We start from the raw sequence: 15,457 nt of genomic DNA, 5'->3' as shown, positions 1-15,457 counted from the left end.
ATATCAAATTTTGTTAAATTGTCAAAAAAAAAATTAATGTATATTTAGTAAACAATTTTGAGAACTGAGTGGAAAATCTGGTATTGAAATTAAGTTTGAGTTGAAATTCTATCGGTGTGATACATAAGCAGTTACAGAGGTAAGGCTCCACAGCTCCAGTGATCACTTTCTCAGGTCAATCTATACACAATGATGCCGTCCTTTCTAGTTGCTTCATACATGTTGCATAAGCAAAATTAAGAAAGAAACAAGGTTGATAATTAAGATCTTGTTGATCGACTTGGGTTTGTGTTAATGGTGGTAAACTTTTACTTAAGAGGGCACAGGTATTATGAGAATGTGAAGTGTTAGTCTTACACTGCAAGAAGAAACATTTATGGTAGCTAATGTACTTGATCCATAATCCACCAGCTGATAGAGCTGCTTCTCAGTTTCTTTCACCACCAAAAATTGATGTCCACCTCCCTCAGTCGGGTTAATTGACTTGGTCTAAAAGCACGAGTCTTGAAAGAAATTGCAGTAAACCAATTTGTAATGATCATTGATCAGTGGCAGTTGGTATGCTCCATTTTTTTCTCCATGTAGGGACACAGGAGCTAGCAAGTCCGCGGTCTCTTAAGTTCCAAGAATCAAGTCCTCATTTTCCATCTTTCGGGTCATTGAGTATCTCATACTTCAACTTTGACATGCACATAATTCTGCTTCAGAGAGTGTACTAACCATAATTCAAACAAACCGACCATTTCAAAGATGATAGCAGATCCAGTCTCTTAATTTCCTATAAGACTGAGTCTTCGATTTCGATCTCTGCGGTCATTAACCGGCTAAGCTAGATTTCTTGCTTCTTCTACAAACCACATTACAATGGAGCTTCATGCCATAGCCCTTCTTGTTTTCATGAGCCTTTTCCTTCCTATCACTCTTGTAAAGGCACTTGGAAATGAAACTGATCGAGTCGCGTTGCTCAAAATCAAAGAATCCATATCGAGCGATCCACAAGGGTTGTTGAACTCGTGGAATGATTCTCTTCACTTTTGCAACTGGCATGGGATCTCGTGTGGCTCAAGGCATCAGAGAGTAGTGGTCTTAAACCTTTCTGATTCTGACTTGCATGGTACCATATCACCTTACATTGGCAACCTCTCTTTCCTAAGGCGCATCTACCTTGATCACAACATCTTCTCTGGAAAAATTCCACATCAACTTGATCATTTGTTCCGACTGCGCTATCTCAATCTTGTTCATAACAAGTTAGAGGGAGAAATTCCAGCCAACTTGACCTTCTGCAAGGAGCTGTATGCCGTAAGCTTTGGACATAACCATCTTACAGGGTCAATTCCACCTCAGATAGGCTCATTGGTGAAGCTGCAATTATTGACTTTATCTGGAAATAGATTATCAGGCCAGATCCCTTCTTCTATTGGAAAGCTTTCTCAATTGTTTAAACTTGATTTATGGGGAAATGAATTAGAAGGCAGCATTCCTCCAAGTATTAGTAACTGCCAAAATCTGCAGGACATGGATATATCACACAATAAACTTAGTGGAGATATACCACCACAGGTCATTGGCCTTTCTTCCTTCTCTCTGTTGCTCAACTTATCGAAAAATTCACTAACTGGCAATCTGCCTGTGGAAGTGAGTATGCTGAAGAATCTCCACACACTGGACATTTCTGATAACAATTTGACCGGAGGAATTCCAGAACTTACTGGAAGCTGTCAGAGCTTTGTATTTCTTTTACTACAAGGGAATCTCTTTCAAGGAGTCATACCATCTTCTTTGGCTAGTCTGAGAGGTCTTCAGTATTTTGATCTTTCACGAAACAACTTGTCAGGATCTATCCCAAAAGACCTACAAACACTTCCATTCTTAATGTATTTGAACATTTCATCAAATAGTCTGGAGGGTGAAGTACCAAAAGAAGGAGTTTTTCAAAACAGAAGTGCAATATCAGTGGATGGAAATTCTAAACTTTGTGGTGGTGTTTCGGAATTGCAGCTACCACCATGTCCCATCCAAGTCCCAAAGCAAAGAAAATTGCATGGTTTCAAACTAAAGTTAACAATTTCTTTAGTCATTGGATGCCCCCTTCTGTTTGGAGCCATCTTAGCTCTTTATTGCATGAGTATATCTCAAAAGATTAAACCATTACTAGCAGTATCATCAATCCACTTTCTTCCAAAGATTTCATACCAAAAACTTCATCAAGCTACTGGCGGATTTTCCCCGAGCAATCAAATTGGATCAGGTTGTTTTGGCTCTGTATACAAAGGGATTCTTGATCAAGAAGAAAACAATGTTGTTGCCATAAAGGTCCTCAACCTTCAACAGAGAGGAGCTTCCAAAAGTTTTGTGGCAGAATGCAATGCGCTAAGAAATATCCGGCACAAGAATCTTGTGAAGATCTTAACATGTTGCTCTAGCATGGATCCCAATGGTAATGAATTCAAAGCTCTAGTTTTTGAGTACATGTCAAATGGAAGTTTGAATGAGTGGCTGCACAGAGAAGACCAATCGAGGAGTTTGAATCTTCTTCAGAGACTGAATATTGCTGTTGATGTGGCTGCTGCATTGTATTATCTTCATGACCATTGTGAACCAAAAGTTATTCACCGTGACATAAAGCCAAGCAATGTTCTTCTTGACAATGACATGGTTGCTCGTGTTGGGGATTTTGGGCTAGCAAGACTCATCTCAATGACACCAGACTCCTCTGAGAATCAAAGTAGCACACTCGGGATAGAGGGAACCATTGGCTATGCTGCTCCAGGTAATAACTTCCTCTCTATAATTCTAAATTTTCCATCTACAAGAGCTTACTGAAGATATACATGAGAATGAAAACTTAAGTTCAAAAAATATGAGCATAGTACGTAGCTTAAAGCTCATGCTACACACTGGCAATACAAAACCAGTTAAATTTTATGCCCACACAAGCAACGCAGTACAATATATGTATCTTTGATATGATGCCTAAAGAAAAAATATGGCCATATTGGTGATGAAATTGATCTCTTTCTTTCTATTATAACCCAATAAATGAATTCGTTTCTCTAATACATTCTTACCTTATTAACCATTGATGATCAAGCAAAAAACTTAGCATACTACTGCATTTAGGTTCCATATTGTACGCTTTTTTATTAGAACTGATTTACATGATTGTTTTATGAATTGCAGAGTATGCAGTTGGTGTTGAGCCATCAAAACAAGGGGATGTATATAGTTATGGAATCCTTGTGCTGCAATTATTCACCGGAAGAAGACCAACCGATGACTTGTTTAAAGACGGCTTCAATCTACACAACTTTGTTAAGGTTGCCATTCCAGGAGGATTTCTGCAGATTTTGGATCCTACTCTTACCGCCACTCTAGAAGAGACAACTTCAATAACAGAGAATGAAGTGAGTAGCATTCATGGTTACTACGATGAAATCCAAGCAGATGAAGAGAACATTTACCATCATAATTTAAGCAAGATGAACACATGCATACTTGCAACACTTAAGATTGGACTTGCATGCTCAGAAGAATCACCAAGGAATAGGATGTCTATGGAGGAGGTCCACAGGGAGCTACACCATATCAAAGATGCTTACAGTGGTGTTAACATCCGTCGACAGAGGCCAAAATGAAGCTAAATAAGAGGTGTGCTTTTATTTTCTTCCAATTCTTTGTCATATCTGTTCTAAAATGATCTTATATTTTCCGCGCTATTTCATTTAATTCTAGGACTGCATGATCCTCATGATTTCCTGCAAATAACCTTATACAGTATGGCATGGCCGCATGGGAAGCGAGGAGTCTATTGTCTGAGCTGTTCTATAGGAGGTCTAAAGGCAAGGGTAATATCCTGGTAGTTTGGAAGAACTACTAGGAAATCTGTAGCTTAATTATGTGAAATTCAATTATAAGAAAATGGAGACCATTCCAATTATAGCTGTAGTTTTGTTTTGTTCAAATGATTCAATATAAGTATGTAACCCTTTCTTTACACTGGCATTAGAAGAAAAGCATCTCTTTTGAATTAGCCCAGCACCTGTTTCTGTAAGAAACATTTCTTCAAGCATAACACTTTTATCTGTATACAATGAAGTGCCACCCACTTTGGTGATGGAGATAAGGTTGATGGGATTATCAGTTATGTGACTAGTAGAAGAATCAAAGAACTAGTATAGACTAGAGAGAAAGAGAAACAAGAATTTTCCTCATAACTTGTAAGAAATAGAAGATGATTTCATGTTGAAAATGGGGTGGCAGCCTTAAAAACAAAAAAACAAAACAAAACAAACAAAAAAAAACATAGGAAGTTTTTTCAATATAAGGAAGCAACAGTTCACTTTCTCAGAATTCACCCTGCTGCTTTGGTTAGTGGAGGAGCCAAAACCCTAAACCCTGAATCCCAAAATTGACCAAGCAAGCGAGCAAAACATCAAAATCCAAAGGCTGGTTGATTTGGTGAGTCCTTTCTGATTGCCCCAAGTATCTCTCAATTATCATTTGCTTCAATTATGTTTAGCCTATGCTCTAAGAGATTGCAATTGCTTCTTCCAAGTCGTAGCATTTCCGTTAATTCAGTAACCTATTTGCATTCATCTCGAAACCCACTTTCATATTCATCAAAATCATTACTGGGTTCTGAAAATGATAAACCAAATCAAGAAGATAAAGGAAGCTCTTTTACAGTTTCATACCTTAGAAACTCATTTGGGATGTCCCCAGAAATCGCTCTCCATGTGTCAGAGAGGGTGCACTTTGAAACCCGAGAGCGACCCGACTCAGTTATTAAGCTTTTCAGAGATTACGGACTCAGTGATGCCCAAGTCCAAGTGCTTGTTAAGAAACTGCCAAGGCTGCTCTTGCGCAGTCCTGAAAACCTTTTGCCCAAACTTGAGTTCTTAGTTTCTATTGGCCTTTCAGGCAATGACCTTGCCAAGGCCCTCTTTAGCAATCCCATTATGTTGACACGGAGCTTAGAGAAATGTATCATTCCTTCTTATCATCTGATCAAGAGTATAGTTGGTGAGGATCACAGGGTTGCTACATTCTTTAGGACCTCAAGATGGACAGTGTCAGGGGTGTTTGAAAGAAATCTTGTGTCTAATGTTGCATTTTTGAGAGGGAAGCTTGGAGTGCCGGAATCAGCAATCTCTGTTTATCTGACCTGGCATCCTTTCATGATGTGCCGTAAACCCGAGGGTTTCAAGGAAGATGCCAGCAAGCTCATGAGTATGGGGATCGAACCTTCATCATCTTCGATATTCATGAAAGCATTGGTTGTGACTTCTATGGTGGATGCATCAAAGCGGGAGCAAAAAATGCGAGTTTTTAAGGGATGGGGATGGACTGAAGATGATTTCATGCTGGCATTTAGAACGAATCCCTTGTTTATGACCTTGTCTGAGAACATTCTTTCGAGCAAAATGGATTTTCTTCTGAATAAAATGGGGTGGCAGCCTGCAGATGTGGCTAGAAATTCATATGTTTTGAGTTATAGTTTGGAGAGGCGGATCATACCTACATGTTCAGTTATTAGAGTTCTCCTGGTGAAGGGCTTGATAACAAAGGAAGGCTTTTCCTTAGTAAATATTCTGAAGAAAAGTGAGAAGTGCTTGTTGGATAATTTTGTGTGCAAATATCAAGAGCAAGTGCCTGAACTGTTGAGCATCTATCAAGGCAAAACAGGTCTTGCAGAACTCGGCTTATAAATTGAGGAGAGAGCTAGAGTGGATCATTTGTAATTTGTTCATGAACTGGATTATTAGAAGTGCCTATCAGTTTACCACTCATGCACTTCTGTAATCTTTTACCATTCTCCCCCTTGCAAAGTACTGTTTTCTTTGAAGTGATAGCTGGAGTTAGCCATCTATTATTTGCAGTTAAAACTGAGATAAACTCATACTCCTATGACTGACATGAAGACATTTTGATTTAGATTGTTCAAAGTCAAGGAATTTCAGTCTATACTCTATATTGCCATCTCTATTATGTCTTCTGAAACATTGAAGTTTGTCCTGTGGGAACTCGTTTCCTGCCATCAGCAACTTGGATTCTATATTCTTCTGAAAGAAAATGGATGCTGTCCTATAGATGTGGCTAGAATTCAAGCACCCTTTGTGGAAGTTTCAGAGGGATGGTAGTTCACATTTAGAGAACAAAATTAAGATTAATAGGGAAATCACTGCCTCCTCCACTGTTGGATCTTCTGGCAAAATTGTAGAACAAACAATGTTTGTTGACTGTCCCCATCTGCTTAATGCTAATGTAATCAACTGCTCACAACATCGGATTGTGTTTCCTGGTCAGTGGTTTTTCTAGGCTGAACGCTTGGAGAGTTATAGAAATTCACTGTCAAAATCCTTTTACTTTTAATCGACTTCAGATTGGAGGAGTAGTTGATCAATTGTAGGAAGCTCTGTTCTTACAAGTTCTGCTGCTCAACTAGTCAAACGTAGCTCCAAACATTACAATAGTCAATAACATTTAGGAGAGCATGATTTGCTAACATATTGTAATTTTGGAGCAAAGCATAATGCTCCTTTACTCAAAAACTTCTTGAGAAGTGATTAATAACATTGGAGAAAGCATTGTGTTGGGGCTCTGTAATGACGATCTCAAATTTTCAATTCAACTCTCAAAATGTCGCACAAAAACAATGATACTCTCAAACATGGGGACGGTGGCACAAGTCCTATAAATGATAGGCACAAAGATATTCTGATTAGAATTTGGAACACAATCCCTAGGCCTATTTCTCTTAGATCTGATTCTGAACCGGAAACATCTCTTTATAAACTGCAATTTGCAGTCACCAGGCTTGCCACGATTGGCTAAGTACTGGACAAGCATCCCTTCAGTATACTACTATAGGGTAAACCAATGACATCTAAAAGAAGCCAAACTCAATATGGATGAATATTTATAACTTCATTCATAAAGAACGCCATGAAGTTGACCATAGACAATAGAAAATTCACAATCCAGACAATGCCCAGCTAAATGCACAGCAAAAATATACGGCTTCCAGTACAAACAACTCCATAAAGGACCAGATTACATATAAAAAGAAGGATAGACAAAAGTTATAAGACCATCCTTAAAATCGTCCAAGCATAGTTTGCCACAGAGGTGAAACTTGACGATGTGCAAAGAAAGTCCCAACACCGCACCAGATGAAAGATCCTAGTGACCATACTTCTGGAATTCCCACTCGCTGTTATCTGAGATGACGAAAGAGAACCACATTACATATTAGGGAGAAAACAATGTTATCCTGAAACAACAGAAGGTCTAGGGATAGTTAATAATTCAGAAGGGTGTGATAAAGCCATATCTTACCCAAGGGGCACACTTGACGAGTCTTGAGCCATCTGCTTATGCAGTGGAAGTGGAAAGCATGGTTACAAACCCCTGCAGAGATACAACCAAAAGTTCAGAAAAGGAGACGCATGCTTAAATATAGATGCATGCCACTGCAAACAACAACTTTGTACAAAACAACTATCAGCAACAAATTCAAACATCAACCTAAAATATGCAATCAGTCGTCTCCTAGATGATGTGACACAGAACGCATACCAAAAAAAGTGAAGCAAATGATAGAGCAAACACAAAGATACAGTAACACCGCCTTCTGGAATGGGCCTTAAACTTGAAGAACCTTACAGGGTTTTCAACCACAATATTATAGTGGAGACTGAAATGTTGATAATCTACCAAATTCTCTTTCTTTGAAGAACAAATGTGATAATTTACAACTTCAATTGACGACTAGAAAACTAAACTTTATAGTATATATTTAAGCACAATGGTAAAATATATGGAAGTAATAGATATTTAATCAGTGTCAAGGTAATATCACGAACAGATATCACTACAAATCCAAATTTCAGAAATTCAAGAGTTGAAAGACTTAATACAATACTATGCATTTACGCAGAATGGTAAAAAAAAAAAACTATACAAGTCATAGATATTTAATCAGTGGCAATGCAATATCACAGACATTCAAGCCCTTAAATTTATCACGACAACTCCAAACTATACGAATTCAAGAATTTAAAGCTGAAGCATACCCCAAGCAACAGTGCACTCCTCACTCGTAGCACTCGCCTGGTTCGCCTGGCACTCGATGCCTAATCACCACCACACCAAACAAACAAACAAACATGATCAGCCCAGCAAATACCACACTAAACTAAAAAATAAAAAATAAAAAATAATATCGCATTCGAAACAAGAACAGAGACTCACAGAGGTCCATGATATGGTTCCTGCAAATAGCGCAATTATCCACCACAATATCTACACACAGAAACAAACCAAAACCAACATCAAGACACCATAAAACTGAAATTCCAAATCCCGAACGAAGCTACAAGGAGCTTAGGGTTAGGGTTTGGAGTAGTTAGCTCACCCCAGGCCCAGAGAGCGACGGCGTTCCACTTCTTGATCTCGAATCGCTTGGGCTTCTTGGTTGAGGACGGACCTGCAGAGCTCGAGCCCTCACCGACGGGAACCATCGGGACGTCGGAGTCCAATGTCGCCATGGATTTAGCTTCAAAAATTAGCTGAGATAAATCAGTTCACAACCACCAAAATTACAGAAAGCGGAACCAGAAAGATGATCCTTCTATTAATTTCAACAATCAAAGACAAAAAGGAACAGAGAAACAGAAGTACCGATTAGGGAGGAGGAATTAGGGTTTGATGGGAGTGAGAAGAAGGAAGAAGGAGACCTTTGATTTTGAGAGGAACGGAGAGAAAGAAAGGAGAGAGCGTCAAATTGGGAAACAGAGACGGGTGAATGGAGCTTTGGCACTAAGATCGGGTCGGGTTTTATATGTTTAATTTTTAGTTTTACTAAATACAAAGGGCGTTTTCTTAGATTTTTCTGATCTTTCTTTCCTATTTTGGAATGTGTAAATAATATGAGCACATTGTGACAACATTATGTTCCCATCCTAAACTGGAATTGGGGCATTGTTGATACGGTAATTGATCCCCTCAAACTGGGTAAATGTTATGAGTTTCATTCAGATGGGCATGATAGAAACAATTTATGGGCATGATAGAAACAATTTGGTAATAAGATTGGAGCAATAATAAAGGATTATTAAAGAGAATAGAGCTAATAGGATGCATATAGTTAGACCTTATTAATTAACCAGCGGATCCAGAAAGCCTGCAGAGACATGCAAACCCGATGGGCTTTTACATGGCATAGTCTGCGAGAAAGCCCGCTTCCGTGGGTAGAGGGTTAGACTTAGTTTAGAGGTGTGAAAGTCCACAAGACCCATGGGTCCGGCTCACTAAACGCCCGCAAGGACCGGCCTGTAAAAGTCTGTCAAGTAATAAAATATTATACATGCATATAATATAATTATACATATCAATTATATGTTTTTTTGTAATAATTATACATAAAATATTATATATGTCAAATACTATATTTAAAAATTTATATTTCTTATATTATAACTTTATACTAGATTTAAAATAAAATTATAGCATTATGAAAAACAACTATATGAAGTAAACTTCTCGATATTAATCGACACAACTGATGTTATCGGTAGTAATATTTAGGGACCCTATTAAAATTTCATCTAATTCAAACCTCGTCTAACCGTCAGAATTTCGGGATAAACCGAAAACACCACTAATATACCCAAAAAGAGAACCCATTGCCACGATGCGAACATCGAAAGCCGTTTGCATATTTAAAATCATCTAATTTTTGTCACAAATCGTGCACAGTTGCACCAAGGAAACTCATTTTAAAAAGCCTCGGTCAATGAGATTTAAATATGTCAAAATGCCTCTTAACCGTAGGTATGAATGATCAAACTATATCTAAAACGGACGAAATTTTTACGAGGTTTTTAAATATATATATATATATATATATATATATATATATATATATTGATCACATTTGCTGGTGTCAATTGACCGTATTTAGAACCGGAATTGTCAATCGCCGAAGTGTCCACTAATGTATCATAACTTTTTATACTATGTTTAAAATAAAACTACCGCATTATGAAGTGATTATATGAATGAAACTTCTCGGGATTAATTGACATCAACCAATGTGATTGGTATTTATATTTAGTGACCTTGTAAAATTTCATCCAATTCGAACCTCGTTTGATCGTAATTTCCGGTAAACCGAAAACACCACTAATAAGCTCTACGGGATGACCAATTACAAAGATGCAAACGCCGAAAATTGTTTGCATATCTGAAATCACTTAATTTTTGTTACCTATCGTGCGTGGTCATGATAGAGCGTTCTAAGACATCTATAATAAATCATGTAAAATGTCATCGTTCGTATAGAATAAGCAGGGATCGTTCAGTCCGGAGAATTGAATGAAACTCTAAACTTTTTGTGTTAACAAATAATGGGGGGTTTGAAGGGAACTCTAGACAATTCTGCGTTTTCAACTCGTTTAAGCACAAAAATGCCATCAATGCCACCGAAGACTTCTACAACGACTCAATGACTCGAAATTATAACAATAAGGGTTAATCAAAGTACAAATGGAGGTAAAAACATGTTAAGAATGTCGCACAAAGTGCTCCTATCAACTACCCCACACTTGGCTTTTGCTAGTCCCTTAGCAAAATAAAACAAAAACTTTATAAAACACTATTGCCCCTAAATGATTGTCTCAAAATCTCATAACACATAGTTTTCGAATTTAAGCATTTGAATGTAAGCACATAAATTCCAAGCTTCATAAACATGCTTCATGGTATGAATAAGTCAGAAACGAGACAATAAACACTTAACATGTTTAGTCAATCCAATCCTCCTCACAAGGCATAGTCTCTTCTTTTTTATGGCTATAATTCACACATAAGTATATGCAAGAGAATATATAGTAAGGTAACAAATAACTTGCATATTTCATCAAATGAAAGCATTTTGTGAATATTTTTTGTAAAACCTCATTTGAAAACTAAGTGCACAAATGGACCAAAACCATATGTTCAACTCTTGTGATTATCTCTATAAACCAAAATTTGCTCATTTTAAGAATAATTAGGATCATTATACAATGTTAGTGTTTAGGCTTTAGCTAAAAGTATGGAATATCAAGGAATCACAAAGATCATCATATAGACTTAGCAGACTAAAAACCCTTATGACACCAACACAATTAAGGGTCAAATATTAACAAATTGGGTCCAATCATCATTTTATACACAAAGTGAAAATGGACAAAGGTAAAATGAACATTTTTAGACTTTCAATTACAACTCAACTCCAAATCACAAACAAAAGACAATATAATATATATATTTTTCAATTTCCTTCATTTTTTTCGTCACTTTGCTTAAAAGATTTTGATTTTTTTCATATGTCTTCCACCCCACACTTATTTCATACATCATCTTAAAAAGAGTTCTGCCAAGTCTATAGGATAAGCTAGAAGTTATTGTATTAAGCATGTATATAATATAGGTAATGAAGAAAAGACTCAATGTATGCTCAAATGTGGTTCAACTAAGGGTCTCAAACATGACACATATATGAACACATGGTTGTTTGGCTAAAGTGGTGGTATTCTTAGAAATGATTCATAAATCTCTTTCAAAGTTAGAACATTTTATGACTTAAAAGTTTCAACAATCACAAAAGCGAGTAATAGTAAATTCTAGAGTCAATTAAAAGGTATGGCACATAGTCATTAAATATGCAAGAATAATGAGGTTAAAAAACACCACGAAATTTCTTATTATATCTCATGAAGAAAGTACATATAGGCTCAAAAACTCACTGGTTGTTATGGACTAAAACTAACCAAACATGTATGTCATATCATAATCAATCCATAACTCACATGTTCATACCAAATCCAAATTATCAATGAAACTCACAATTTAATTCTTATGGAATGCAAAACCATCATCTATGCATTTAGAGACATAATCATCCTAAACATTAGAGGCATCCTAAGACCTAACTGACTCAATAAAACAAACACACTTTTTTCGTTTTTCTTTCATTATTCATTATTCGTTTTTTTAATAATCAATGATCTTGCAACCCCTACCCCATATTTATAAAATTACGTTGTCATCAATGTAAGCTCAAAACTAAGAACATAATTCACAAGCATAGAGTAAGATCAAAATCCAAACATATACAATTCAACCATAAAAGTGGAGGGATTGGAAAATTCAAACTCCCGTAGACAACTCCTCCATAGATACGGTGGAAATGGGTTACCTCCCATACAGCGCTTGAGTTTTATAGTCTCTCATCCTAGACTCTTCCCATGCTCACTCGCACTTTCGCGCATCTCTCAAACTTGTTTCCTCATACGTGTGTTCCTCAAAAGGTTCATACTAGGGCTTAAGTCGATGCCCATTTACTTTGAATGTCTTCCCTGTTTTATTACTTTGTATCTCAACTGCACCATGAGTAAACACATTAGTAACAACAAATGGACCAACTCAAAGTGAACGAAGTTTCCCTGAAAATAACATAAGCCTCGAATGGAATAACAAAACTTTCTGCCCCACTTGAAACTTCTTTCCTCTTATCATTTTGTCATGGTAAGCTCGGCTTTTCTCCTTGTACATCCATGAAGCGTCGTAAGCCTCATTCCTAATATCCTCAAGTTCATTCAGCTGCAATTTCTGGTGTAGGCCCGCTTCATCCAAGCTCATATTGAATTTCTTCACCGCCCACCAAGCCTTATGCTCTAACTCCATTGGAAGGTGGCATGCCTTCCCATACGTCAATCTGAAGGGTGACATCCCAATTGGCGTCTTGTACATTGTCCTGTAGGCCCACAATGTATCATCTAAGCGATCATTCTAATCCTTCCTTGTCGGACCTACAATTTCCTCTAGAATTCCTTTGATCTCTCTGTTGGACACTTCTGCCATTCCATTTGTCTGAGGGTGGTAAGGTGTCAAAACTTTGTGGGTCACTCCATACTTCTTGAGCAATGCCTCTATTATCCGGTTGCAAAAATGAGAACCTCCATCGCTAATCAGAACACGTGGAACTCCAAACCTACAAAAGATGTTAGTTCTCAAGAAACCTGCAACCACTTTAGATTAGTCCACTTTGACACATAATCAACATCCAATAAGATATACAAGAAACCTCTAAATGAAGGAAACATACCCATAAAAGCAATACCTCAAACATCAAAAAATTCAACAGTGATAATAGGAGAAATGGGCATCTGATCCCTCATACCAATCTTGCCGGTCATCTGACATCTTTAACAAGAAATACAATTTTTTTTTACATCCTTAAAGATAGTAGGCCAATGAAATCCACACTCCAAAACCTTCATGGCTGTTCTCCGAGGTCCAAAGTGACCTCCACACGCCTCATTATGATAAAAAGTAAGGATTGACATATGCTCATTTCTGGGACACATCTCCTAATAACTTGATCACTACATTATTTCCATAGATACGATTCATCTCAAATGTAATGTCTAGCCATTTTCTTTAACTTAGCCTTATTAGCATGCGAAAGTGTATTAGGAAAAATCCTAGTAACTAAATAATTGACAATGTCTGCATACCAAGGCACACTTACCTCTATCCCAAAGAGCTGCTCATCTGGGAAAGTCTCTCGTAGTGGCTGTCTTTCCTTATCTCGCACAATCCTGCTTAAATGACCAGCCACTACATTCTCACTTCTCTTCTTGTCTCGGATCTCTAGGTCAAATTCTTGAATCAATAGTATCCATCAGATCATCCTGGCTTTAACGTCCTTCTTAGTCATCAAATATCTCAAGGCTACATCATCAGAATACACAATTACTTTAGATTGCAACAGATATGATCGAAATTTTTCTAAAGTAAAAATTACAGCCAAGAACTCTTTTTCCGTAGTTGAGTAATTTATCTGGGCTTCATTAAAATTCCGAGAAGCATAGTAAATCACTACATGTTTCTTTTATTTTTTTTGGCCCAAAACTGTCCCAATTGCATAATCTGAAGCGTCACACATTAACTCGAAGGGCAGGCTCCAATCTGGAGAACAAATAATGGGAGCACTCGTCAACAACTCCTTCAACCTCACAAATGCTTGCTCACATGCATCATCCAAAATGGCACATCCTTCTACAACAGGGTACACATAGGCCCAGCCACCACAGAAAAGTCCTTGATGAACCTCCTGTAAAATTTTGCATAACCAAGGAAAGAACGAACCTCCTTCATAGTTGTGGGAGAGGGTAAGTGATGCACAATATCAACCTTAGCCTTGTCTACCTTTATACCCTTAGAGGATATAATATGTCCTAAAACTATCCCTTGATAGACCATGAAATGACATTTTTCTCAATTAAGCACAAGGTTAGTTTCTACACACCTTTTCAAGATTAGCTCTAAGTTCTCTAATCATGTATCAAAGTCTTTTCTATAAACGCTAAAATCATCCATAACGACCTCAATGATATTTTGATAAAGTCAGAGAAAATCGCAAGCAACAACGCTAAAATGTACCTGGTGTGTTGCACAACCCAAAAGGCATGCGTCGATAGGTAAAAGTGTTGAATGGACATGTAAACGTTGTCTTCTTCTGATCCTCTGGGTGAATACATATTTGGTTGTACCCACTATACCCATCTAGAAAACAATAAAACTCGTGCACATTTAATCTATCTAGCATCTGGTCCATGTACGGTAATGGCATGTGATCCTTGCATGTTGTGACATTCAGCTTTCTGTAATCGATACACATCCTATGACTAGTCACCAACCTCTGGGGTACTAACTCATTCGCCTCATTCTTCACAACAGTGACCCCACTCTTCTTTGGCACGACCTGCACTGGTGAAATCTACCAACTATCTGAGATAAGGTATATTACTCCACAATCGAGCAGCTTGATCACCTCATCTTTCACAATTTTTATCATTTGTGGGTGAATCTCCTTTGAGCATCAAGTGTTGGCTTTGCGTCATCCTCCAATAGTATCTGATGAACACATGTAGTAGGGCTGATTCCCTTGATATCCGCCAAAGTCCAACTAATGGCGGTTTCGTTCCTCCTCAGCACATCTATCAAACTCGTTTTCTGCTGCCTCATTCAGCGTTAATGACACAATAACCGGTAAAATATTATCTTTTCCTAAGTACACATATTTCATATGATCCGGAAAATCCTTCAAATCTAACTTTGGGGCATGTACTACAGATGGTAACAATTTGTTAGTGGAAATGAGAATTGACAAGAAAGAATGATACCTTTTGTATGGTCGAGCCTCAAGCTCATCCACTACTTCAACGGTCTTGGGCTTAAAATCAGCCTACTACTCTCTTGGGACATGGTCCCCTTGCTTGTTAAATCCGGCCCCAAACTCCATAACTAATTGTTATGCATCCAAAGTTTTTGACAAAACCTGTGCAATAGAATCAACAACATCAACAGAAAAGCAAGGTTTTAAATCAGAAACTGAGTACTT

The 15,457-nt window shown here is 37.5% G+C and overlaps 3 protein-coding genes across 5 annotated transcripts; 2 read left to right on the top strand and 1 right to left on the bottom strand.

The window, feature by feature from the left end:
• Positions 1–736: 736 nt before the first annotated feature.
• LOC126802707 (putative receptor-like protein kinase At3g47110) lies at positions 737–4,012 on the top strand. 2 transcript variants are annotated; one of them, XM_050530378.1, is made up of 3 exons: positions 737–2,773; positions 3,184–3,651; positions 3,779–4,012. In XM_050530378.1, exons 1-2 carry the CDS (start codon positions 865–867, stop codon positions 3,636–3,638), a joined length of 2,364 nt encoding a protein of 787 aa, XP_050386335.1. In that variant the 5' UTR covers positions 737–864; the 3' UTR covers positions 3,639–3,651; positions 3,779–4,012. The 2 variants fall into 2 exon arrangements, with proteins under 2 accessions (XP_050386335.1, XP_050386336.1); XM_050530379.1 differs by having other exon boundaries at positions 3,736–4,012.
• Positions 4,013–4,388: 376 nt separating this feature from the next.
• LOC126802959 (uncharacterized) lies at positions 4,389–6,076 on the top strand. Its single transcript, XM_050530681.1, has one exon. The coding sequence runs from the start codon at positions 4,515–4,517 to the stop codon at positions 5,709–5,711; it is 1,197 nt and encodes a 398-aa protein (XP_050386638.1). The 5' UTR covers positions 4,389–4,514; the 3' UTR covers positions 5,712–6,076.
• Positions 6,077–6,888: 812 nt separating this feature from the next.
• Positions 6,889–8,840, bottom strand: LOC126801715 (RING-box protein 1a). Of its 2 annotated transcripts, none has more exons than XM_050529155.1 (6): positions 8,686–8,840; positions 8,420–8,560; positions 8,257–8,307; positions 8,079–8,138; positions 7,342–7,413; positions 6,889–7,223 (listed from the first exon to the last, which is right to left on the bottom strand). In XM_050529155.1, the coding sequence occupies exons 2-6, from the start codon at positions 8,550–8,552 to the stop codon at positions 7,186–7,188; spliced, it is 354 nt and encodes a 117-aa protein (XP_050385112.1). In that variant the 5' UTR covers positions 8,553–8,560; positions 8,686–8,840; the 3' UTR covers positions 6,889–7,185. The 2 variants fall into 2 exon arrangements, with proteins under 2 accessions (XP_050385112.1, XP_050385113.1); XM_050529156.1 differs by having other exon boundaries at positions 8,742–8,818.
• Positions 8,841–15,457: the final 6,617 nt, after the last annotated feature.

This window comes from Argentina anserina, chromosome 7 (assembly GCF_933775445.1).
Source record: "Argentina anserina chromosome 7, drPotAnse1.1, whole genome shotgun sequence".
NCBI classification, from domain to species: domain Eukaryota; kingdom Viridiplantae; phylum Streptophyta; class Magnoliopsida; order Rosales; family Rosaceae; genus Argentina; species Argentina anserina.
The sequence above is the reverse complement of the archived record's forward strand: the minus strand, read 5'-3'. Positions and strand labels throughout refer to the sequence as shown.